The sequence below is a fragment of the Pleuronectes platessa genome, chromosome 7, assembly GCF_947347685.1.
Source record: "Pleuronectes platessa chromosome 7, fPlePla1.1, whole genome shotgun sequence".
NCBI lineage: Eukaryota > Metazoa > Chordata > Actinopteri > Pleuronectiformes > Pleuronectidae > Pleuronectes > Pleuronectes platessa.
In genome coordinates, this window is record NC_070632.1 from 3294027 (window position 1) to 3320900 (window position 26874).

General features: G+C 42.9%; 1 protein-coding gene across 1 annotated transcript; it reads right to left on the minus strand.

The window, feature by feature from the left end:
- Window positions 1-1666: 1666 nt before the first annotated feature.
- On the minus strand, window positions 1667-26380 carry fa2h (fatty acid 2-hydroxylase). The gene is made up of 7 exons (XM_053426296.1): window positions 25991-26380; window positions 7481-7624; window positions 3691-3833; window positions 3257-3357; window positions 2888-3060; window positions 1911-2163; window positions 1667-1800 (listed from the first exon to the last, which is right to left on the minus strand). Exons 1-7 carry the CDS (start codon window positions 26264-26266, stop codon window positions 1733-1735), a joined length of 1158 nt encoding a protein of 385 aa, XP_053282271.1. The 5' UTR covers window positions 26267-26380; the 3' UTR covers window positions 1667-1732.
- Window positions 26381-26874: the final 494 nt, after the last annotated feature.

Below are 26874 nucleotides of genomic sequence, written 5' to 3' on the forward strand. Positions count from 1 at the left end.
TGAATTTCGTCTAAAAAATGGTTATAATTTTCTATAAAAATTGGTAATTGCACGTTACTTGTGTTGCATTCAACATATTTGCGTACTTAATATTCAATTAAGTATTTTTCTTCCAAACTAGAAAAGTCGATAAATAATTTTATGCCCTCGTATCTTCACTGTTCTCTATTATTCCGTGGAAACAGTTTGAATTGACAGTTTGTTCTGCTTCAGTTCTCAGTGTGGTTGTCGGTCGATGGGAGGAGACGTGTGCGAGGATCCGCCAGCCGCCGTCCGACCGTCAGTCAGAGGCGTCCTCCATCGTCACCCTGCCGAGATCTGCAGGGTCAAATACCCCAGAGGCTCCGGGTGGGACGAGCGAGACCTGAAGGTTTAAAGAGACTAGAACCCTGGTGGCCTCGCTGCCCCCGTGACCTTTGACCCTGAGATGCCCCAAAAGCAGGAAGTCTGACAGAGCTGGCCTCATGCCTTCAAGCTCCGCCCCTCCCTCACCGTGTCAACACTCTACACCCACACACACACTGGGGATCAACATGGAGCCGGTGCGATTAGAGAATCTCCTCTTCTGTACAAAGCTTCTAATAAAATATCTCGATTTACATCTTTGTTGTATCATTAATGACAAAGAAAAAGGAAAATGACACAGAGGAAGTATTACATTTAGACTTTGCAAAAATACATATCTCCACAGTGGCTTCAAACATGTAGAACTTTGCTTTCACACGACTGTCGCCTCCCTCCTGCAGCTCGGGCTGATATTTAATAAGTTAAATCTTTACCGTCGACTGCATGTTCCGATATCTGAGACCAAATGTTTTCTGGGAGTAAAAAAACGACCTGTGAGCGTGTGTGTGTGTGTGTGTGTGTGGGGGGGGGGGGTTCTGTCGACTGTTACAGACGTGCAGCAGCGAGCGACAGAGAGATAAAGAAATATGATGTTTTCCTGAGTTAGTCGATTTTGGGATTTTCTCTCAATCACAGTCTTCACATTCACTTTCTGTCAGTTTTCCTCTCTTCTGTCCTTCGTCCACATTCATCCTCTCCTTCTCTCTCTCTCTTTCTCTCTCTCTCTCTCTCTGTCTCTGAGGGAAACCAGGACAGAGCACGAGTGTGTGTGTGTGTGTGTGTGTGTTTCCATTTGTGCAATGATGTTGGCAAATGTCTAGAAATCTGAAAAAAGCAGCTGGTGTTTAAGATGAAAAAATAAGTCTCTAAATATACGATTTTCACAAAGATCCACAGCTAAACCTTGAAAATTAAACCTGCAACCAAAACAATGACAAAGACAAAGACAAAGATGGGAACGTTTGCATTTCGTGTCTGTTATATGTGTGTGTATTGTGTATTGTGTGTGTGTGTGTGTCCCTCACTTTCTCTATGGCTGAGTAGTGGTGAGTGGTGATCAGGTGACGTCGTGGCAGGTCAGTGCAGAGAGAGAGCAGCAGTGACAGGTTTGGATTGGTTATTAATAAACAATGGCACAGAGAGGCCTTACAACAGACACACACACACAGAAGCAGAAGTAGATTGCGTTGATGGCTGAATCTTGAAAAAGGGCCGATGTGTGTGTGATCGTGAGCAGGGACGGATCGGTCGTGGGAGTCTTCCGACATGGATCTTCCTCATCGCGGGGGGGGGGGGGCTGGAAGCTGCGGCTGTTTTCTGAAGAAGGGTGTGGGAGGGGGGGGGGGGGGGACAAGTCCTGTGGCCCTTCACGAGAGCCGGGTCTGCGTTAGAACTTCTCATCGGGGATGACTGTGTTGAAGGGGTGGTCCCAGAACGTGGTGGTGATTCCAAATCCTGGAGGGAAAATAAAGGGTTTATTAGACATGTTCTCTCTTCTATCCACTAAATCCAGAAATCTGTGTGTGTGTGTGTGTGTGTGTGTGTGTTTGATTTCCAGCGCTCACCTGCCCTCTGGTGCTCAAAGTGGTGTTTGACGTGGTACGCCTTCAGGCCGTACATGTACGAGCCTCTCTTGGGCGAGCCGTAGTGAAGGTAGTAGTGGATCATGTCGTACACCACGTAGCCGCAGAGTCCGCCCACGAACACGGACGTCCCGAGGATCTCTGGGAGCGTGTGCTGCAGGAGGACGTAGAAGCTCCCCACCACCAGGGAGGCCAGGCCGGGGGGGAAGACCAGCCGGGCGCCGTCAAACGGAGACTGAGGAGAGAAGGACAGAGAGTCGAGCTCAGAGAGGAGGGAATCAGGAGGATTTCCTCATCCAGCATTCACACAAATCACACAAATACAAGAGAAACCGGAAAAAAAACAGTATAAAGATATGAAAAGAGACTTCCTTATTGTTTAAACATGTAAGCTCCTGTTGTATTTATCTTTTTATCTTCATATACAAGCATTTCCCAGATGTATTAGCATCTGAATTTCTATTGGACATTTCAATAACTTTCATTTAAGAATAAAAAAGTTCATGCAGAAAAAGTAATTTTTTCCTAACACGGGTTCTATATATTTGGGTTTTCTTTTCATTTATAGTTATTTATGGTTAAACTGTAAAATATCAAACCTTTGTCATTCAGGTTAAATACCAACATCATAAGGAATCTTTGACATTTTCTAAAATATTTTAATCGGCAAATTTATCAATATTTGTATTCTATATATTGTTCTATTGTTCTATATTGCTGGTAGCTGCTGAGGTAAAAGTTTTTATTTTGTGTAATGTTTTTAAAAGTATAAAATGTGGCATGTGACTTGGTGAAAGAGTTAGAAAACATTCACTGTGTGTGAAAAATGAAATCAGCCGTTTATTACCTGCAATATGAGATGAGTTATGAATGACAGCAGGTGTTGTGTGCCACAAAGCAGAACATCATAAAACCTACGTGTGTGTTATGAGCAGGTTGTGTGGTCGGAGTGTGTGTACCTTGTGGTGCTGCCCGTGCAGCAGGAAGTGTAACGTGATGAGGTAGTAGTTATGGGCCGGCGGCTTCATGTGAAAGACAAAGCGATGGATGCAGTACTCGACAAGTGACCACAAGAACCAGCCCAGCAGAAAGAGCAGCGGGAAAATGGACATGTGGATCGAGAGTGAGATGTCTACACACACACACACACACACAGACACACACAAACACACAACAACCGGAGGTGAACATGATGCAAACAAAGTACATTATGTTGTGCGTCGGTGAGAGTATGTGAACGAGTAAATTAGTCTCTGGGGCTTGCACATTGTGTATTGTAATATAATCATGCATGTTGTGTGTATGATCAGTGTGTGTGTGTGTGTTACCTGAAGTGAGGGCTATCCGTGTGGTGCCCTGTGCCAGGGTTGTGAAGCAGTACCAACTGAGATAAAACACAATAGGGAGCCACACCACTGGTACCCAATACCTGTAGACAGAACAGACCCACTCTTTACACAACACAACACAACACAACAGTCTAAGTCTCCATCCTCTGATTTTAAATCTTTACTGCCTCCTTTAACAGAAGGAATCTGAGATGTAAGAGGAGCAGAATTAAAACCTCATCAGACATTGATATGGATTTGAATCCTGTATTTTTGATATAATGGTAATAAAATGCATTAAAAGATCCTGAAGTGGATCCCTGGCTTGTTTATCTCATGCATGTTCACCGGGGATGTAACACACAGATCTGCCAATGACTTCAAACTATTCCACTGATCTACAGGAGGAGGAGAGCAGCTCGACCCAGTCTTACCAGGACGTCTTGGTGCCGGCCTCCAGTAAGGAGTTTCCGAACAGTCTGATTGGTCGGTCGACCGGCTGGTGAACCCAGGCATCATATTTCTCTCCCAGGTGTCCCACCTGCCACGCCAGAGGCTTCCTCCAGTCCACCAAGTCCTGTGGAGAAACACACCAGGAGAGATCTGTGAAGAGCATTTACATCCAGGTGATAATCTGAGGGAGGAGAGGAGAACAGGAGTCTCCAGGAGGCGGCAGCAGAGAGTTAAGAAACAGATGAACTGCTCGGGGACCAGTCAGACCAGGAAGTGACTTCATATTGTGTGTGTTTGTGTGGGTGTGTGTTTGTGTGGGTGTGTGCGTCTACGTGTGATTCTGCAGGTTTACTTGAGAAGCTGCCGGCGGTGAATCCGTTGCTCTGAGTCCAAAGACCAGAAACTTTTACGAGCTCCTCACACTCGATGCTCCACGTGAGACGAGGAACTTTGACGTGAGGGTCAACGATGAACATGCAGAAGAGTCGTGTGTCTGATCTGTGGCCAACATTTCATCTTCATTTCTTCAGAAGCACCAAATGATGATTATTATCACCTCAGGGTTCCATAAAGCTTAGAAGAGAAGGAACATGGGGCCCAGAAATAAGAGCATTAACTTAACAGGACTTTATTTGACGTTTTCACCAGTTTCTCAGAGAATAAATTATGGATCTTGATGAATGAAATTATTCATATTTAGACGACTCGTATCTCTGAGTGTTTGTTGCAGCGTGACTGAATTTATTGGACGTTAGAGTTCGGTAAGAGATGATTGTTGACCTGCTAATGATGCCCCGCTGAGGATACTGGTATCAGGCACGGACTGACACATTCACAGAGCAGGTCACCGCCCGGTTGATAACGTGTTTATCACACACACACACACACACACACACACACACACAGACACACACACTGATTTAGCCACAGAGACCAGAGGAGACGCTGGTTTCTCTCAATCCTGCAGCACAACAACTAGATTTTATGTGTTTAAATTAATTCACTGCCCCTCAAGGTCACATCACCTCAGGGTTTATAAGTTATTCACCAAAGAGCACGCCGCCGTGTGAGTCGTGACACTGATTTCCATCTTTATGACAAACCTCGGTTCACTCAGTACAAACTCATTAAAGCTCTTTTGTTGGCTTTGGTGCTGACAGGGACAAGAACAACTGGAGCAACACTCAGTAGAAGCTCATAACTCCACCGAGGCTGAACCATCCCCCACAGGATTCTAACAAGAAGAAGAAGTGAAGTGGTTTGATAACCTGAATGAGTCATTTTATCAAAGAACATTGTGAAACAGGGTGGATCCTCTCCTTCATCTGCATCCTTCCCACCCGGGTCAATCCTTCCCACCCGGGTCAATCCTTCCCACCCGCTCACAAACTCTTTGAGGTTCTTCCCTCGGGCAGGAGGCTGCGGTCCATCAGGACCAGAACCTCCCGCCACAGGACCAGCTTCTTCCCGGCTGCAGTTGGCCTTATCAACAAGTTCCGGGACCCCCACCTGACTCAGACTTTCATTCCGCCCCCACACCTCAAGGATGTGTTAAATTAACACATTATATTATATTATATTATACTGCATTACATTAAATATTGCAATCTGACACTGTTCACTGTCTTGCATCTTGCATTTCACTGTTTACTTCACTTTTCATATCTTTTATCTATTATATATTTTTATTTAGATATGTGTATGTCTAAATAAATTACTTTGTATAAATATTAGAAAAAGGGAGTAAATAAGAAGTAAATAGTGAGTAAATATATATTGTTTCTTTTTATTGCTTTTCTTATGTGTGTTGTATTTATTGTGTTTTTATGTTTTTATGTTTCTATGTTCATTGTATGCACCAATAACCAGAGCAAATTACTTGTAGGTGTAAACCTACTTGGTAATAAATACTTTCTGATTCTGATTCTGATTCTGATTCTGATCCACAACTGAACGATAATCGGTTCTTCCCAGGTCCCGTCACCAAGCTTGTTAAAAAGTTCTGAGGTCATTAATCAGACATCTTCCTCTGTACGTGAACAATCTGTGGAGTCAAATATGATGTAAAGTGAATGTATCTGTCTGATTTGACTTTGCATGTATTGTTAGCAAAATACATTTTCATGTAAATTGGAATGCTTCCACCCCTGAGGTGTGGTGTGCTGGTGGAGCAGCAGAAACAAACTGTGGCTGACAACTGGGAGAGATGCGTCTGAATAAAGATTTGATATCTGCACAATCACAGTCATAAGATTAAAAAAGTGTTGCAACAACAAAGTACAGTCTCCACCAGCAGCTGTCGTGTTAAAACAAAGAAGTGAAACTCCCTCTCACATGGTTTGTTACACTTTCACCTGAACTGAACCATCACACTGAATGTCATGAAACAAGTTCTTTCAAGTAATTCAAGTTTGAAGGCGTAAGCGTTCCCAACACTTCACAGACGATTATCACACAGATCATAGCTTCAAACTCGAATGTGTCAAACTGATATCAAAAATAGAGAAATTCCACCTGAGCAGAAATAAACTAAAGAAAACACAAAAGAAGAGAAACAATGTGGAAGCTGCTGTTGAATAAATCACAATCTGATTTGACTTTTAAAAAGTCAGTGAATCGTCACACTGATGTTTTTTTTATCCCCTAAATCGGATTAACACAAAGACACGATCCTGGTTCCTGGGTCTGAAATTACCTGTTGACAAAAAAAGACACAAGAAACTCGGCCACGTGCATTCCTGCAATGACACACACCCACACACACCCACACAAAATAACACACAATAACACACACACCCACACACGCAGGTGAGAATCTAAAAACAGCCTAACTGGACCGTGACAGTGACACATTAAACAGATCATTGAGGTTTCATCACATGAAGCAACACGTTAAACAGCCTACACCCCCCCCCGACCCCCCACCCCAACGTTTGAGAATAATAACAAAATATCGAGACACTTTCATTGATCGTTTTCTATCCTCCACCCTTCACAAATCAAATTCAACCAGTTTTACAGCTTATTATTATCATTATTACTTTAGTTTTCGAGACTAACTCCCGTGAAATTTGCTCATGGGTTTGGTCACGGAGATCCAACCACAGTGCAGAACTAGATGGACTGGTTGACTCTGTTCTTCACTGGGAGCTGTGGCCTGGGACGAAGATACAAGATTCTGCTCGAGGGAAAAAACCTGAATTTGCTCGATCATGAACAGAAGTGAGTTGTGGTGTGTTGGTGATTTTTTGGGTGATTTCTGCAGACAGGAAACTCACAGTCTCTGTGACTGTTGATGTTCTGGATCGGTTCAGTGTTCAGGTCGAAGGATCAGATGTGCACGTGAAGGTGAAGGTCATTGTTATAACGTTTCTTTGTGCAGCAGTGTGAGAACTTCGGAGCGAGCTAAAAACAACAAGGACATACTCGGAGGTGAACGACCTGACGACCGTCCACTCTCCATCGACCCACATTACACACAAACACACAAACACACACACGTCTTTCTGTAGTTGTGAGGGAACCCACTGATGTAACACAGTCCACAGACTAAATGTCGTCACCATGTTTGCGTGTTTTCTTTGAGGTGGAAACTAAATTATATGACATTTACTCCCATATTTAATAGAATCCACATTTAGGGGTTGAAGAAAATAGTGTTTGGTACAAGTACACACAGTTTGGTCCACACAAAGAGATACTGGCATGTAGAAGTACACGCCATCCTTGTCATCACACACCAGTTAACACCAAACACACGGACAAACGCACCTTATCCAGGTCGACAGGGCTGCAGCGGTTGTATGCGTCGCTCTGATCCTCCTCTTCCTCCTCCTCTTCCTCTTTCCTGTCCGTCGTCTTGTCGGCCACCGCTCCTTCTGTCTGCTCGGTGGCGTTCCTCCTTTCTCTCAGGGTCTGAAGAAAACAAGAAGAAAACGAACACGGTGAACAAACAGAAAAGTCACTTTATACACCAATATGATGATGAAGTAGCCTTGAAAAACGGTAAACTTAGTTTTTCAAGGCTATGATATGTTCTGGTTGAAAGGAAATACACTTTTCCTCAAACTATCATTTACAAAAGATGAACACGACCTGTTTATCTGTGTGTGTGTGTGTGTGTGTGTGTGTGTGTGTGTGTGTGTGCATGTGTGGGCGTGTGTGGGTGTGTCTCAGTCCATTATTTACTTTTATAATGTTCAACCTTTGTGATCAATCACATGTTTTGGTTTCACTTAACCAAGTTCTGAATTTCAGAATTGAACACGTAAATCAATAAAACTGAATCCCAAATGCTTCTAAACAACGCTGTCTATGCAATTGTGGAAATATAATGTGTATTGACTTTGTATGTGTTATTAAACGTGAACATTTCTCACACACAAACACACACACACTGTACTACACTGTGCTTCAAGATATCAGAGACACGAGCAGGTCAGTGCAAAGGTGGCAAACAGAAACATTATCAATGTTATTTAACCAGAGTCACTTTTCTATTTTTCAAGTTCTCTTCAAGTTTGAATCTGAAGTTTTCCTCTCACTTTAAAATGTATTTATTTGTATTTGCGTGCACAAACTGAGGGGAAGTATCACACAGTTTGAAAAGTGCACATACAGCAGCTATTTACATAAACCATGAAGTGAAGTCAAGTTTATTTAAATACATTCAAAACAGAGTTGAGCAAAGTGTTAAACAATAAAAAAAAAACATGAATAGAAGGACAAGGATAAAAGAAAAGTAAAAAATTGGGAATAAAAAGCTAAAAAAGGGAATAAAACCAACTTAAACCAAACAAACTGGCTTCAAGCGCACGGTCACGTTTAATTCTCGACCAGTAAACAGCCAGGATGTGAAACCTGGGGCAAAGCAGCAGAGAAGCTCTGAGGTGGGTTTGGCAGCCGGGACATTGAACTTGCCTGGAGAGCACATATCTCCAACAAGGGTAATGCCCCCGACCTCATCATGCTTATTTATCCTGATCCGCTCCACATCTTAATTTGATGAGTTCTCCCTCAGGTCCCGCCCTTCTCCACAATTTGATTTAAAATTGGCTCGGTAGTTTTTGAAAATTAAAAACAGATAAATCAAATCCAGCTGAAAACACAGCTGCTGTAACAGGCTCCAGACATTCAGAGCCTCCTCAACGTTCCATAAACAATTCATCATGGAGGAGTTTTTCTAACGAATAAAGACTTTATCTGGATCCTGATAAAGTCGATGTTATAAAAGACGTGAAGCAGCTGCTCATCTTTTCAGTCTGCGTCTGGGTGGAAGATCCCGTCAAGTGAAATATTTATCAGCTAGCTTCAAACACAGTTACACACATAATGTAACACACACGCACACAGGTCCCATTTGGTTTGTTACCAACATCACCTTGGCAATACTACACCTCCAGAGGCAACTGCTACACCCCCCACCCCCCCACACACACACACACACATTATCATTGTTCTAAAACAAAACATAAAGAAAAACACAAAGGAGCGTTCATCTGTGAAGAACGTGATGCAACTCTGACGCCTGGTAATAAGAGATCAACACTTCAAAATTCAATTTGTATTGGAAGTAGCGCAGTGATCTTTTATTATTAATGATAATGCCAACAATTATCAAGAGCTCTTTATCGGTTATAGTCTCGAGTTAGACCAATCAGCAAGCTCACCATCAGATGGCCCCGCCCCTCGGCCCTGAATCACCAACATTAATCTACACGAGTCAACATGAAAATCTGCATTAGAAGGTAAACAATGTTTTTTAAACCCTAAAAACATTGATCAACTTTACAAACGATCCTAAGGCCGAGGCGCCGATTGGCTGTCTCGCCAAATTAGCGTGATCACCAGGTTGGCTCCGCCCCTTCACTGCCGATCGGAGCCAATTAAAACCTGTGTCGACCGCGGAGGCGTCTGAGTCTGATCTGATTGTATCTGACTTCTACTTTCATGTAGAGAACACACACACACACACCCACACACACACACACACACAAACACACACACACACACACAGAGCAGACACACCCTCTGAATCAACAGCAGCTCGGCCTACGTGAGCCTGTGAGCAACATTTGATGGAGATGTTTTAAGTTTCTGTGCTGTCGATGAAACCTGCAGGTGAGTCAGGGAGGAGGAGGAGGAGGAGGAGGAGCCGGTGTCCAGAGTGAGAACCCCCCCCCCCCCCCCCCCCGGGTGGAAAGGGGAGGAGCCGCTCGTGGCTGATGAAGACGAGGCTGTGATCCTGAATCCTGTTCTGAAACAGCTCTGACAGCTTCACTGTGTTTCTGGAGGATCACAGAGTTTGTTTAGGCCGAAAGGAAAAACTTCAGTGAGAATATTGTGAATTCACTGTCGACTGTCTGCACCACAGCAGCGTGCTCGTGTTTAAATGATGCACTTATTGTTTCTTTAAGTAGAAATCTACAAATTTATCAGTTGGCTGCTAAAAATCGTCTGATATGAGCCTTTCACAGAAATATCATCATCAGCGTTTATGATTTCCCAATAAAAACGTTTATTTTAAAACCTAACACAAAGAAAATTATGTTTATTTTCTAATATATATATATATAGTAGAATTCGAATGTTATTCTTCATATATATATTTGGATGTTTTCTTTTCATTTTGTTATTTATGATAAAGCTTAAACTGTTTAACTGTAAATTATTTAAAACAGATATATTGGCTGACATCTTTCTATTGTAAAATCTTTAATCCCTTATATCATTATGAGTATTTCAATTAGTATTTCAAATCCGTCTGTAGTTTTTTTTTTCAGGGTATTACATAGAACAGCAGGCTTTGCTGTACACGTGTTGTATTTTGACTTTTTAAAACTAATGCAATATTGTGAACTATTGCATTTAATTGGAAGAAATATATATGAAACTGAGTGCTGCTGTGAATAGATAATTAATTTCAACATTAATTTCAAAACATCTTTGAAACTTAAACACATAAATTAATGTCATATAGAGTTATACTGTTAAAAATTGGTTACACAGCTTCACAGTGACTGAGCCGATATCTGCACAACATAACACAAACGCCTCAGGTTCAATGACTGAACAAACACAGCTAATGCTAATCCCAACGATTCTGCCTCTTCTAATATGTTCTAAAACATGTGCACCTTTCTATAGCATTAAAAACTCACAAAGGAGATGTGTTGCGCAGCGGGGACAGAGCTCTGCTCTCCAGGGAGCGGACAATGGAAACAAAGAGGTAAATAGGATCTGCAATCATCCCGGCTCACGGAGACTATTAGTTTGCATCAGTCACGATCCAGATCAGGTTGTAGGTTATTGAAGAAGAAGAAGAAGAAGAAGAAGAACAAAGCTGACCCCAGATCGGTTCATGTTCCTTCTGGTTTGTCAACATGACGTGACAATCACATGTGGCTGCGCAGGAACATACGTAATTTAATGTTATATTTAAGATTTTATTACCCACAACCCAATTAGAGGGTTCTCACACATGCTTTTATCACTAATTGGAAAAGCAATCAATGAAATTAGAGCTCTGATGTGAACGTGAACGTGAAGATGAAGGGTGAACCGGTTCAGAGAGAAAGAAAGATCTGAGAAATGATTATTCAGATTTAATACGACTGAAGAAACAAGATGGACGTCGACCTGTTGAAGAAACTTTATGAGAATCTGAAGTTTTGTTTGTGTCCCTCAAATCCAAAGAAGCGTTAGAGATAAGACGACTTCCCTGGAAGACACAGGGAGGACGAGCTGATTAAATGGAGCCAGAAGTACAGACGTGCAGGAGCTATAACGAGGGTTAATGAGTGTAGACGTGGAGGAACTAGAGAGGAATATTATTATGAAGAAGACGAGTGACGGCAGAGTACAGAGAGAAGGAGCCACGAGAGGTTTTCCTTCACATTACGAGTTCAGCAGAGGAAGAGGAAGAGGAGGGTGTGCGAGTGTTTTCCTCTCTGGAGGATTCATGAAGCTGATGAGGAGGATCGCTTGTGATCTAGTGTGTTTTAGTGTTTATTTATAAACTACATATTTCAGAGATACACGTTAACCATACTTTACAACCTGACACAGTGGAAAGGTCATAACGCAAAAGGCATAAACCAGCTGATAAGACTCTGGAGTGTCGGTTGGTGCAGGAAACATTTATTCATATTCACGTGACTTGAGAGTCTGGCATTTTGTGTTAGGGTTTTAAAATGAGTTTGATTTATCAGTTGACAGATATAAATCTGCCAATATGAGCTTTTCACAGAAGTATCGACATGTTGGCCAATATGTACCCAGGAATACTTTTATTTTATAGAATAAATCCTGCAGAATAGATGTTCATATGTTAAATTTAATGGTAAAATAACCTTCAAAGTTCAGATTGTTGTTTATAATAGTGAAGTAATAAGGGAACAGAATGTGTCGGCAGGTTCGGAGAAGAGCGAAACATAAAAACTAGACAAATCAGCTGAGTTCACAAGAAAGCACGTGTTAATAAAGTATAAAAATGGAAAAGTGAAAGCAGAACTCAGAGATGTGGGTCATTCCCCCGATGATCAGCTGATTCTGTGTACAAGGGACGTTCAGAATGTTACAGACACAGTCGATACTGACTTTGTGTCAGTTGACAATCTGGTGACAGCAAAGTGGGAACTGGAAACACTGGAAGGAATAACGAAACCGAAGCATCACGCTGATGAAAACATTTTCCATTACAAGTTAAAGTCGACACATTAAAAGTCTCATTTAGATCAAAAAGAAAAAGTTGTGCGGGTGAAATAAATGAAGAAAAGAATAATTAGTTGTTGCCCTAATTAGGAATGAAAGGATTCATAATCAATTATCTAACCAGTGTCTTATGAGGGTTTTTTCTATTATCCATTAAACTGCAGCTGCCTTCAGTTGTTATCACCATGTGACCAAGAACATGAGGAAGAGCTTTGACCTTTGACCGCCAGAATAAAAGCTCTGGAATCACAATGACCCATCGTATGCAACACAAATCTGTGACTGAGCTCAACAGGACGACTGAGAAACCGACGCAGACAGAAAATGAACAACACATTTATAAGATAAAAACTTATAAAATCTAATAAATCTATTGAGTTTAACACAAACAATGTAATTCAGAGCCGGAGCAAGTTAAAGTTCGGAATCGTCTGTTATGAGCCACAAATATATCGGTACCTGTGAAATACATATTTGGTGGGATTTGTGTTTTCTTTGTATTTCTAGTTATTTATCGTAAAGTTTATGGATTTACTGTAAAATATCAAGCGTCAACTACATTATGTCTTTAATATAAGGCTTCGGTAACGACATCTTAAGAAATCATAGAGTCATCTCTGAATCATAAAGAAATGAATTGATGTTAGTGTGAAATCCATCAGGACTTCTATTGGATCTGGTTAAAGGAAACACTGTGGTGGTTCCTGAGTTTTAAAAAAAAGGATTAAAAGTATAAGATGTATTGATGGATATTTTTCTTCATATGGCTCCTGATATCGAAACACTGATGTCATAACGCAGGTGAGGGACTGTCAGGTGCCCCCCCCCCCCCCCCTTCTCTCCATCCCAGTCTCTTTCTCGACGTTATATAAGGAACATAGAGGCCGACGGCTGCAGAGCCCATGAAGAGCACGTCATGTTCTGGTTGGAGGGTAAACACCGGAGTCAGGAGGCGTGAGCTCAGCAGCTACCTGTCGGCCTCCACGTGTGTTTCTGTCGATCCAGGAATGTGTGCACTCCTCAGGCCCGAGCGGAGACAATGGACGCTGCTGTTGACATTACTCTCACTTCACCTTCAGCTCATTGTGAAGTACAGAGCGACTCCAATGTCATGCATTGCACTGAGGAGGGTAAAGACCCATTCATTATCCTAGGGCTGGGTCATATCCGCAAATATGTTAATAAGGTAGCAATTATCTCATCAGTCAATATCAGTAATTATCACAACACAATTATTATATCACAGTATTAGTGTAAAGGCAGATTATGTGAAGGTTCTGGTTTTAAACTCTTCTTTATAGACAGAGGACCACAAACAGTTTGGAAACAGATCTGAGGTGGAACTGCAGTGAGGTTTCAGACCTGAGAGTCTGAACCAACTGTTTTATATCTGATCTGGTTACTTTTGGTTTCACATTGTAATTTAGAAGGAGTTTTGTGTGAGCATATGACCTTACGTGACACTTTCACACCTAAGGGCATAAAAGTTATCACCATCACCACCGACGTTTCTAAATCTCAACGAAATGAAAACACATCAGATTGAGGAGACGATTCAAAGACGCTAAAAGACAGCAGGGTCACACAAGAGGCCACTGTCCCTGCAGGACAGTAAAAACACAAGAATGAGAGACAAAACACAAAGGAGATGGTGAGAGGAGGACGGGGACGTGCCCTGGTACCATCACAACACACACACACACACACACACACACACACCACGGAGAGGGAGGAGGAGGAGGAGGAGGAGGAGTTAAATAAATGTTGTTAAGAAAACAACATTTTTGGTCGTGATCCCTTGAAGACACACACTATGATTCCAGTTCCTCTGCTTATTTGCAGTGTTTACCAGAGAATGATGTTGAGTTGAGCGGTTACAGTACAATCAATGAGAACATATTTCAACATGTGTCAGCAATTTTAATTATTATAAAAGCTCCTTGTGCCCAATTTACAAAAGACAAAAAAAAACAGCTTATTAATCAAACTATTTACCGTTTGGAGGAAAATCCTGTTTGAGGAGCCAGGAGTCACTTCACTTATTGTTGTGACCTCTTATTGAATAACTCTCTCCCTGCACATTAAAGCTCCTGTATGAGGAAGTGAATCTTTCTTTCTCTACCTGTCTGTAAAAAATCCTTTTCTTTTGTCAGTGAGGGCAAAACCACCTCACGGGGAGATTGTGAAATCAATCCATCATTCTTTCTGAACAATGACGTGCATCTGTTCGGAACTTTTTTTATAAGTTTTACAACTGGTCACATGTTTGCATCAATGTCTGTATCACAGCTTCAACACTAAACTGTTTGCAGGTGAGTATTTTCCATACGAGATATAAATAAAGGAGCGGTTGAATTATAAATTCCACTTGCACAACGAAGTCTCCAGGAGGTGTGTGTGTGTGTGTGTGTGTGTGTGTGTGTTTCCCTCATTGCTCTTTATGGCTGGTGATAGCACTTGGACAAAGGGTGGAGGAGCGGTGTGCGGGGCAAAGGTCGAGTCGGGCCCACACTATGCAAGCACTCTGGGTCGTGGCCGGTTTGTGGAGAGTTGAGATTGACAATGACGACCGCAGCACACAGGCTGAACCGCAGCGGTCGCACAACTCTTCCCTGAAATCAAACAATCGTTTTTTGTTTCGAAATAAAAAACACACCTCGCATGGAGACACTAACTGTGGCCCAGTCTCAAGCTCTACTCCCTCCTGAAGGCAACATGTCCACTTCTATTCCCACTAGATTGTTGCCAGAACCTAGAATTTTCCCATTAATTGCCAGTCTTTATCATATTGTATGATTCCTGCTGGGTTTTGTTAAACATAGACCAGGACCTGAAAGCTTTCCTCACCCTCAGTCGACCTGTGGAGCTGGTTTATTACTACGCTCCTGATATGACCGTTTTGTAAGAATGACACAAGCAACTCCCAGAGCACAACATGCATAACTCTCAGTCTTACATATGCACGGAGTATTTCATAAAGGTTCCCTGTGACGGGGGCGAGGTGCTGCAAACAAACGAGTTTCAGGTTTATTATTAGCTGCTCTTCTTCCACGTCGGGTCGCCCTGACCCCAGTGTGGCAGGAATCAACTTTATTATAAATAAGAAAATAAACTTTGTTTTTCATATATAATGTAAACATCTTTTTTGCTTAGTTTTTGTTTATATTCTTCAAATAAAAGATTTCATATTGATACAAAAGCTCATAACGGATGATTTTCACCGTTACTGAACTTTCATATAATTATATTTTTCGTCCCGATGCATATCTGCAAAAAGAAACGTCACAATAAACCGATGAGTCTGTGAAAGACTCGTTTCGGATGAATTCTATTGTCAAAACAATAAATTGATTGAGCTCCAGTTTAAAAATGTTTTAACATAAACCACAAGTGTCAGTGGTTTAATTAAATATGAACAACTGTTTGAATTAAGTAAGTATTAGATAATTATACTCGTGTATGTAACCTGGCACAAACCTGGTTTTGTAAGGACTGTGTGTGTGTGTGTGTGTGTGTGTGTGTGTGTGTGTAGGTGAGATTGTGAGGGTGTGTCAGCATGAACACATGTGGTCCGATCAGGGTCAAAGTTCAGTCACACTGTGGAGATTTCCATAACGCTGGATACTGTCGCTCACGTGTTGCTCCGGCGCCCAGCGACTGACTCACTGTCTGTTGATCTCAATGCAATGTTAATCTTATTTGACTAATTAATCAAATAAAACCACATCTGAAAATATTACTTCATCAACCAGTCAGTCTTATCAGCTCTTATTTAACACTAATGGCAGCCACACACACACACACAGAGACACACACAGAGACACACACTGACATCTGATGCCATAAGTCAGTTACGCCCCGAACAAATGTGACCAGGTTGTGATTTATGACGGAAATCGTACGTCAGTGTCGTGCAGATCTGATAACGATGACTCTGGTGACACCAGGAAAAGTCACATGATGGTTTTTAAAGGTTGAATCCTCTCGTGGTTCACACACCGTCATGAGGGGAAGATGGAAACACACACATCCCTCCTCCTCTTCCCTTCTTTAAATATCAGCCTCAAGACACAATCATATCTGTACCTGGTCTCTATTTAGTTGCTGTTCAGTAACAAATATCGATGATAATTATCAAGATAAAGGTCAGATTATTGTTTTTAAATTATGTTTTTGGTTTAAAGACCGATTTTTGCTCCTGATTGAAAGTTGTGGTTCTAAACTTCTTTAAAAGTAGAGAATGACACATGGTAAACATTGTATGAATCTAAAGGGAATCAATCAGGTGTTGTACCTCCTCACTGTGCTTATAGAAGGTATAAATAAGATTTATAACAATACTGGATCTTTGTCATATTGCTATTGATTGATGATAATTATATTCATTAATTATTGATTATAATTCCCAGCCCTACTGTGATCTATATCAGAGCATGGATTATTTAGTCTGTGTTTAAAATGAGCAGTTTGATTTGTGTCTTCCTTGTGCAGCGAGAGGCTGTTGACAGTGAGGACAACACAACGCAGGTCAAAGGAAGACTGAACAATGTCCTCTCGGACGTTTGACAACTTTACACTCTGATCCAACACAACAAAAAAAAAAACATCTCCAGTGGAGATTTTCTCTTCAAACAAACCGTCCGTCTCTTTCAAATAAAAGCAAACACGACTTCAGCTCGGTGTGTGTCTGCTTCTCACCGGCCTGACAGGTCGGTCGTGGCTGAGCGAGCTGGAAAAGCTCGTGTGCAAACAGTTCTGTCATCCCTCTCCGGTGAAAAGTAAGTGACTGTAAACAACACTCCAAAGAATGCAGCAGGAGACAAGACTACATAACAAATCCACGTGGCGTCCAATGGCTGCTGCTCTTTGACTGACAAGGCTTTTCAATCTGCTGCTGCACTGACATCCACCTGAAATCAGGAGAACCGAGTCCCAGCAGACAGAACAGACCTAACCACAGGATACGTCCACATTTATATGTTTTATAAATGCATTACTTCTGTGACTGTATGTTTTCACCTGGCGTCCACATTGCTCCGGAGTTTTCAAGATCCTTAAAACAGACACATCTGGAAACACATCTGTTTCTGTTTGGAAACGCTGGGGTTGTGTTTTAATCTGGACGAGCAGAAACAGAGGCTTCTGGGAAACAATGATTGTTGTCTGTCCAATCAAAACATCCCTGGTCTCACTGTGCTTCATCCTTTCTTTTCAATTAGGCAACGATGAGTCGACCATCTGCTTCCTGCTTCCTGCACCTGAACGAGCAGCGAATGGTCATGTGACATGGGTTTTCAGACACGTTATGATCCGTGTGGACGTAGCTGAGGAGATCAGGCTGGAAAAGATGGTGAATGTGTGTGTGTGTGTGTGTGTGTGTGTGTGTGAACAACAAGATAGCATTCATCTCCCTCAACCTTAAAGAACCAGTCAAACCTGAATGACCATCTCTCTCTCTCTCTCTCTCTCTGATATCTGTGTGTGTGTGTGTGTGTGTGTGTGTGTGTGTGTGTGTGTGTGTGTGTGTGTGTGTGTGTGTGTGTACGCAAGAATCAGACGCTCCATGTATCTACCCAGTTTGTACAGAGGGTGTCTCGTTACCATACAGACGGTAACTAGTGAGCTAAGCACCATGTAAACAACCCTCTTAACGCACGCTGCTGTATTCTGACGTCAGGGCACCGGGATGTTTTTTTTTTATATAATAAATCATCCACCACAACACACATGAGTCTGTGGAGAGGCAGCCAATCAGCAGGAGTTATTTCAGAAAGCACGTCGTCGTTGAAACACATCATCATATATTTGCTATATTCACCCACAATTAACTGAGAAATCTAAATGTCTCCGACTCTCTACATCTCCACAGTGTGAACAGGGAAGGTGAGGAACATTTAAGACACGCCTCTACCAGTGTTTACATTGTCGGACTAACTTTATTCCACTAATTTTATTATAATCCAGCTATGAACGGATACCGAGCTGTGTGATCAAACAGTGTAACCTGTAAGGAGGGCTTGTAGTGTGCGTGATGCCTGTGTGTGTGTGTTTTTTTTTAGATTAGATTCAACTGTATTGTCATTTCACAGTACAAGTACATATACATGTACTTGCAAAAAAAGGCAGTTAAAGTGCAGAGTATTGTGCATAGTGGAATATGAAAATAAATAGGAAGTACAGTTAGAAATATAAGTGGAATATGAACAGTATTAAGAGGTAAAGTATGATATAAGAATGATGAATACACTATGAGCAGGATAAATATAAGTATGAATACACTATAGGTGGGATAGGTGGGATAATACAGTAGTAGAAAAAATAATAACTCTAGTGCAAATGTACAAATGTTCAAATGTTCAAATGTGCAAATGTTGTGTACGTGCAGTTGTGTACGTGTGTGGGCAGTGCACTGCTTCTCCTCCCTGCAAGAACATAACTTGTGTTATATTAGAATATGGTGGGACGCCGCAGTCTGGAGAAGTAATGGGAAAAGCCGGCTTTACATAAAGACGTCAGCAAGAGTCTGACCACGGGTCGGTCCAACTGTATGTAAAACATCCACATGGAAACACTGTCCCTGTGCTGCGAGCACCACAACACCACGACACCACCACGACACCACCACAACACCACGACACCACAACACCACGAGGAACTCCTTCAGGCCTCCATCACCTGCGTGCCCTCCTCCCTCCTCCGGGTGTGTCGGAGAACCTCGTCTCTTATTCATGACACTTTCCAAACGTTTGTTGTACTGCAACAACACAACACAAAGTGTTTGTGTGTTGCCCCCTGGGCTTTTAGCCAAACTTGTCTACACTGTATACACTCGGGCCCCCCCCCCCCCCGAGACCCGCCTGCCGCGAGGAGCACCTCTGCATCATTATGTAAATGTCCAGAGGCTTAATGGAATAACGACGGGGTGAAACCATTCTGAAGCAGGGAAACCCAAAAACCAGACCTCCACATCTGGAATCAATATGGAACTGTCATAACCAATCACCTGCACCATAACGTGCAAACATCTGCATCGATGAGAGAAGACAACGACACACAAAGACTAACAAAGAAAAGGAAAACTCATTTTAAAGTCGAGCGATATGACTTCAAATCACGATAATTTCTAACGATTGATTTTATGAATTGCTCAACACGATTTCAAAGGCTCGACAGAAGTAGCATCAAATGAGTGTAAACATCATTAAGAACGTAAATCACACCCTTATTGTTTGATTTAAAGTTAGTTAGGTCAACCTGTATATTTTGTTTATATCATCTTAAAACTCAATGAGTCACGATCGAGCGATAATCACACCTTCAGTCAAAATGAAGTTAGCTCATCCAGCTCATCTTTTAGTTTAACACAATTTTAATCTTTCTATTTAGTTTGGTGAATGAGAACTGACAAATCAAAATGTAATTAAAGTAAAAGTAGCTGTTATAAACATGTCATAATATTTTTGGGGGACAGGAAGTTCACACCTCAGGACACACAGACAGAAAAGAGCAGCGTCACATGACCTCATCGCCCTCTGAGACCTTTGGACAAATCAATTGCGTCCCTCCGTCCCTCCGTCTTCTCTCTCCTCTACGCCTCACCCTCTCTTTTCCAGGTGTTACCCTGGCGATGGGGGGGGGGGGGGGGGGGGGGTCACCTGAGGCACCTGAGCACTAATTGCCAGTCGGCAGTCTCCATGGTTGCAAAGATAAACAATGTGCTGGGTAATGCATCACCACGGGGACACAGAGGAGCTGAGAGATAACAAGCAAAAAAAAAAAAAAGACCCGAAAATGTGTTTAAAAATAAACATAATCATCACTTTGCTTTCCTGGGATTTGGTTTTATTTGATGAAAGTCTATGTTAAGCTGTCGGTGACGCAGTCTTCAATAAATAACCACTTTTATGGCTCAACAGCTTGTTTGGCACTTGGCAGGTGCTCATATTGAACCTCATGAGTGCAGCACCTGTTCCCGACCTGCCTGTTTGGACCGGGGCTTCATGTTCTACCTGTGGTGAAGCTGGTTGCAGGTTTCCGTTCTGAAACTGTAAAAAAGAACTTCGGTAAATAGAGACAAAAGTCAAAAGAGCCCAAATGGCACCGAGCTCAACACGGCGCCTCCTCGGGCTCGTAACAACACACATGACCAGAGTGGAGCTGAGAGGATGAACAGTTCTCCAGGGTTTACCGGACGAGATTTCTGGAATCATCAGATAATCGTTAATAACGTCCGAAACCTTCTCCTCCTCTTCCCTGAGCTCGCTGATGAAGGACAATCACGTCATTGAGCGAGAGAGACATCCATGCATGAGTCTGCATTCCAGCCCCCCCCCACCCCCCCCCTCCTTCACATCCCCCACCATCATGACCTCAACTCTAAACTACGCTTTCCTACTCTCACATTCTTTTATTCTTTTATAAACCAGGACATAGATACTGGAGAGCATTCGAATCCGAATCAGAATAATTTTTATTGCCATGTATATTTGCACATACTGGAAAATTGCCCTTGGTGTGGTTGGTGCACTGTACAAACAACAATATAAAAACAACAATATAGAACCTCCAGTCTCCTTATGAAGCCATATATAAAATTCCCAGCAAATCCAGATTCTTTATTTGGGTCTCTACCAAATACCGTCCCCTAAACAAGCCTGTTTGTTTTTTTATTCATCCAGATCCATGAAATAACCTCCAAGAAATCTGATTGGTTCTTTCCCGGCCCACACTGCATCCATTCACCAGGTTTCACGTTGGAAATCCTGCTGACAAACACAAACACATAATCTCCTCGACGTCTTAACTGCTCTAATTTATTCAATTCCACTAAACTGTCTGCTCCCAGATCTGCCGAGCTCCTCCTCACTATCTCTGCTGTCCGTTCATTCATTCCAATCACAAGCTCTCAAACCTGTAATTCCCTTCACTTCACAATAAGTGTTCTATCTGCTCAAGTTCACGACTGTGCAGCTACATTGTCCTCGAGCATGTGTTTAACCGCGTCGGCTGTTTGCTCGGTGGGAATCGTTTACATTCCAGATTCCTGCGAGAGACAAACCGATCCCGTGGAACAGAGGAAATGGGACGCTCGGGGGTATTTCCACATCCCGCCCACAGGTGGATGGAGCGTGTGTCGTGAGGTAGAAACTCAAACACAAGGTTCACCCACGATTGACACAGTGATCGAGGGGATAAGCAGTTTTCTTCTTTACTAAGTCAACAGTGAAAAATGTATGTTCAAACCCTATCTTTCCTTTTTACACTGATGACCCATGGATTGCTGCTGGGGGGGGGGGGGGGGGATCAGTGTAGGATCAGTGTTGCCTCAACATCATAAACGTCTCTGGAACTGTCAGGGAGATAAACTGTAGTTTCACTTATTTGTTTTATCTGGATTTGGAAAAGCAAGAAAAAAAATGTATTCTACTTTCAGCAGAGCGAGAACTATGTGGATGGAATAGTCACATACAAAAGAGGAATGATTAACTGAAATCATTAGTTAAAGTTTCCTTCTTTTTAACCTTCCACGCTCTGTTTGATTATAAACCTGCTCTCCCAAACACACACACACACACACACACACACACACACACACACACACACACACACACACACACACACACACACACACACACACACACAGACACACAACACGACTGCCTCTCCCACTTCCCACTTCTGCAGGTTCAGATCCTGCCTTATGTGATCATTGCTGCTTCCCAATGAAAATCAATAATGAGCACAACTTTACAATTTGGGGTCCTGGGGCTGTGAAGCTCTGAACATATCAGTAAAATAAGAACACACTAAATAGAACAAGTGTGTTTGAGGGGCTGTCGGCTGTTGAATCGTTCAATTATACATTTCTATTCACTTTTGGACTTCAACCTCCTGATAACTGGCTCGTCCCCTGAGACAGAGAACAGTGTGGACTGTGTCTCCTGCAGCTGGTTAGGGATTTAATCCTCTGGGTGACGGGTCGTCCCTTAACGAATGAGTCAAGGTGCTACAGCGTCATCCTGCTTTGCTCTGGCACCGAGTAACACATTAGCTTTTAATTACCTGAAAGTTAAAAATCGCTTTACAGATGAAAAGTTCTGATCAGATTAAAGTCACACTAGGATATGAGAGCGTTGTGGCCGCTTTGGTTTGTTCAGGTAAATAACAGCAGCAGGACCTCAGGTTATAACACAATACGACACTATGACATAAAACCATCAGTCAAGTCCTCAGTATTAGAGTAACTGAAAGTAAATACAAAAAGACTAAATCCTTAAATTACACTGTGTAAACTGTTCACTTTAAAAAGACTCGTTCCAGCTTCTGGAATGTAAATATTTGAAGGTTTTCTATGTTAAGTACTAAATCAATAAGTCCATGGTTTAACTGATCACCAGAGAAACTGATGTCGTCAACTATGACTGCAGGAAATTATAAGCAATTATAAATGATATAATAATCATTATTATTGTAATTATGAGCAATTTTCTGACACTATATCGTCCTCAATCATCTCTATATCATAATCTACAACAGACGATATTATTCAGATCATGAAAAACACAGCGACAGGGAACTTAACGGAAACGCTGAACCTGGTGAATTGTGTGTTTCCAAACTGCATCAGGGTTGTGTTGCTTAGCTTGTGTTGCGTGTGCGTTAGAAATGTAGAAAAGGCGAACTTTTCAAATGACAGTTCAGGCCTCAAGAGAGACAGCTGTGGACCTGGAGAGTGTTCATCCGGTTGTGGAGCATTGACAACCAGGCCAGCACCGAGCGCCGGGGGCACGCCCACTGCCAAGCGCCAAGGCAGCAGTCAGAAGCTGTGCGGAGGTCAGAGACACGTGTGAGCAGCCAAAACACAAAAAGTATTACAACAATATGGATCGATGAGTTTCCCTCAATGACTCAGAGATGAGATCGTTGCCTCAAGCCCAAAACTGTGACGTCTCCAAGTCCCAGTGCTGCTGCTCCATGATGGACAATGATCAAATGAGTGAGTTATTGTATATATTAATATGTCATAAAAATAAATGAAAGCACCTCCACAGGCAGAGTTTAATGATTTATCCTGTGTCGTGGAACTTTGTGTTGGATCTTATCCAAGTAGAAACCAGATTCCCTCTGAAGTCTCGGTGTTGGTGAAAGTGAACCCTCTGGTGTTTGGTTGCTTAGTGAAAAAAGCCATTTGATTCCATCTGTGGTTAAAGAACAAAACGAGGGATTGGTTTGACATTTCCAGTTTGACCAAGGTGGCTCCGTGGTGGCAGAAAGCCAGGAGGCAAATCAAATTAGCATTGTTCACTGCAGCCGAAACCTGCAGGTTGAGTAACATTTCATCAGGAGCTGGAAGGTCCCGGTGACTCATTCGGTCGGTCGGTCGGTGTCTCAAGACCTCCGCCGTCACATTTGACCACAGTTTCACACCCAGAGGTTGGACGTGTACGTTCCTCTGTAGGGCTGAGCCGAAACAAATCAATGGAGGGAGAAGTTGAACAGTTTCCTGACAGGAAATCTAGAATATCTACATATTGACATTCGGCCTTTTCACATAGGAAAAAACAAAACAGGACATTTTCTGGAAAATTCAGCTGAAAGCTCTCGAATCTCATCATATTTCCAATTTGACAACTTCCTATGCGTCTTCTACGGGTTCGGCACCGTGCTTTGTGCATGGACTCACTCCGATTGCATTATATTACATTTTACTGGCAGGAAAATGTCCAGAGCAACTGACTCCAGACAATCTGCGTTCTCACATTCCGCCCCTCCAGAGAATGTCTAGCTGTCAAACATCCCAGTTTGACCCTCGGTTCCCTCCGATCAGCCTGAGCTGAACTCGTGTACGAGACTGACGTCGCTGCTGAGTCAAATCTAAACAAGCTGCGGCTGGATGGGAAAAGAAAAATGTGTCTTTAGCTGTTTTACAGTGAATAACCTGAAGGGAGAAGCTCAAAGAGACGGACCACAAACAAACATCTAGAACTGTGAAGAGCTTGAGTGACAACATGTGAGATGGTTCTGCATTGTCACACTACGTTTACACCACTAACAGCATCACACACACAATCACACACACACACACATGCAAACACACAAGTTTCTCTGACAGCTGACAGACATTTTTTTTTAAATTTAAAAACTCCAGAGAAGATAAAGAAGAAGAGAAAACTCCAGATCATTCCTCTGCTGAGGCTCAACATTTAAATTCCATTCATTCAGATATTTATTCTGATACGCACCAAGTTGTGCACAATCATAGACACCGACCTCCTGAGTAAATCTGATGTTTCTCATAGCAATCCATAAATTACCCCCCCCCCCCGAAAAAACGCCAATGTTAACAAAAGTGATACAAAAATTCCTGGATCTGCACCAAAATTTTATGAATTCTTTCTCGGCCTGTGACCGACCCGATCACCAAGTTCCGTGATAATCCGCTCAGTTGTTTACGTGTAATCTTGTTCACAAACAAAACAAACAAACAGATTCCTGGGTGGTATAAAAATATAAAACCTTTTGTTAGTGCAAGTGTGTAGTGTGTGTTCAGGAGGAGGAGGAGGCCAGCGAAAACACACACTCACATGAGGATGGGGCCAAACATGTAAATGTCAACGTTGTCGGAAGAGATTTATGCAAACTCTTTTGGTTTGTCTCTCCTCACATCACACACACACACAGACAGACACACACAGACGCACAGAAAGGGTTAAATTGGGTGTGGATTCATGCGACAACAAGAAGAGGAGACTCTTCATCAAATTTCCCATTTGTAGACTCTTCCACTTTGACTCCGGGACAAGATAAACCAGTTATTTGTCTCACACACACACACACACACACACACAGACACACACACTTTTTGAAATCATTCACAATCGATCCCCCTCCTCACACACCCACCCCATCACCTGTGCTCCTCCACCTCCACTCTGTGTGTCTTTTTCCAATTACTCCTCTCTCCCTCCCCTATAAATCAATACTGACCTGGAGGAGGAGGAGGAGGAGGAGGAGGAGGAGGAGGAGGAGGGGGGGGGGGGGGGGAGAAGGAGTGCAGGTAGTTCCTGTCCTGCAGAAAACGCCCAGTAAAGTCAAGTGAGAGACACAATTATTCACCTGTTATTCAATCTGCCAAATGTCCCAGTCGGGTTTTTCAACATGTTTAAAAACCCACTAAGTGTGTGTCTCTTGGTTCCACAACTTGCAGCCAACACTTCACAACCTGTTGACACAAAACACTCCACTACAGGAAACCTCCCGCCCGGTGAGGGGAGATATCCAACTCCTCAGGGGACACATTTCACTCCACCTCACCGGGACACATGTGGAGGACAGACACGTGTAATCTGAAGTCAGGGACCAGGAGAAAGTGGGAGAACTGGTTTGTCAGTGTCCCCAGAGGAGCCACAGCCGGACAAGGAGGCCCCTGGTTCTACCTCGACTCAGAGATACAAGTTTGAAATGAGAGTAATCTGTGTTGTTTTGGTAATAAAGGCGCTTTCAGGTGCCTGCTCTGCGGGGGGTCCGGGGGGTCATGGGGGGTTAGAAAGCCGCGGGTCCGCCACCCACCTGCGCCTTGTCGCCGCCGCTGCTCCGGTCCAGCTCCCCGATGTAGTACTGCTCCATCCACCGCCGCGCGTTCTCCGAGTGCCGGTGCGGGGGTCCTTCCATCTCCGGGCTCACGTCGTGGCCCGAGCGGCGGAGGATCAGCGCCTCGCCGCCCGGGTGCATCCGCAGGAAGCCGGTCACGTCGTACACCCGGGTCCCCAGCAGCACCCAGCAGGAGTCCTTGGTGCGGTGCCGGGACACCTCCCGCTCCGTGAAGCAGCGCGGGGACGGAGACATCCTGACAGCCGAGAACAAGTGATGTGAGGGCGGGCAGCAGAGAGAGCGAGAGAGAGAGACACCTCCAGGGAGGACCAACGACTTCACGACCGGTCAGAGAGTCACACCCCGCCGTTTGCACCCGGAGGCTGCGGAGCCTCCCGCGGAGCTCCGAGGCGACAGAGGCGGGGTCTGTGAGGCGTTCAGTGGCTCGGAAAACACACACGCGGCCTCACACCGACGCGTCCAAACAGAAACTCTCTCACTCAAACCCCCTCTTCAGTCTTTCTCTTGCTTTTAAAACACAATTCAACTGTTTTTTATCACTTATATTCACATTACAACTTCAAATAAGACCAGTTTCACACAAGATAGAGAAAAATACCGGACTCTTGAGTGTTCCCTGAACGCAGCATCCCATCCAGGTGCACCTGTAGCTCTGAAGTTATCTCCCAACTGGATGACGTCATCCAACTTTTCAATACATAATCATTTAAAAACGACAGATGATCAAAATAACTTTATACTAAACTAAATAGTTTAATATAATTATAATTATTATTTCAAATATTTTTTATAATTACAGATTCAATCGACAGGGAGGAATCCTCTTTAAACATCTGTTATCA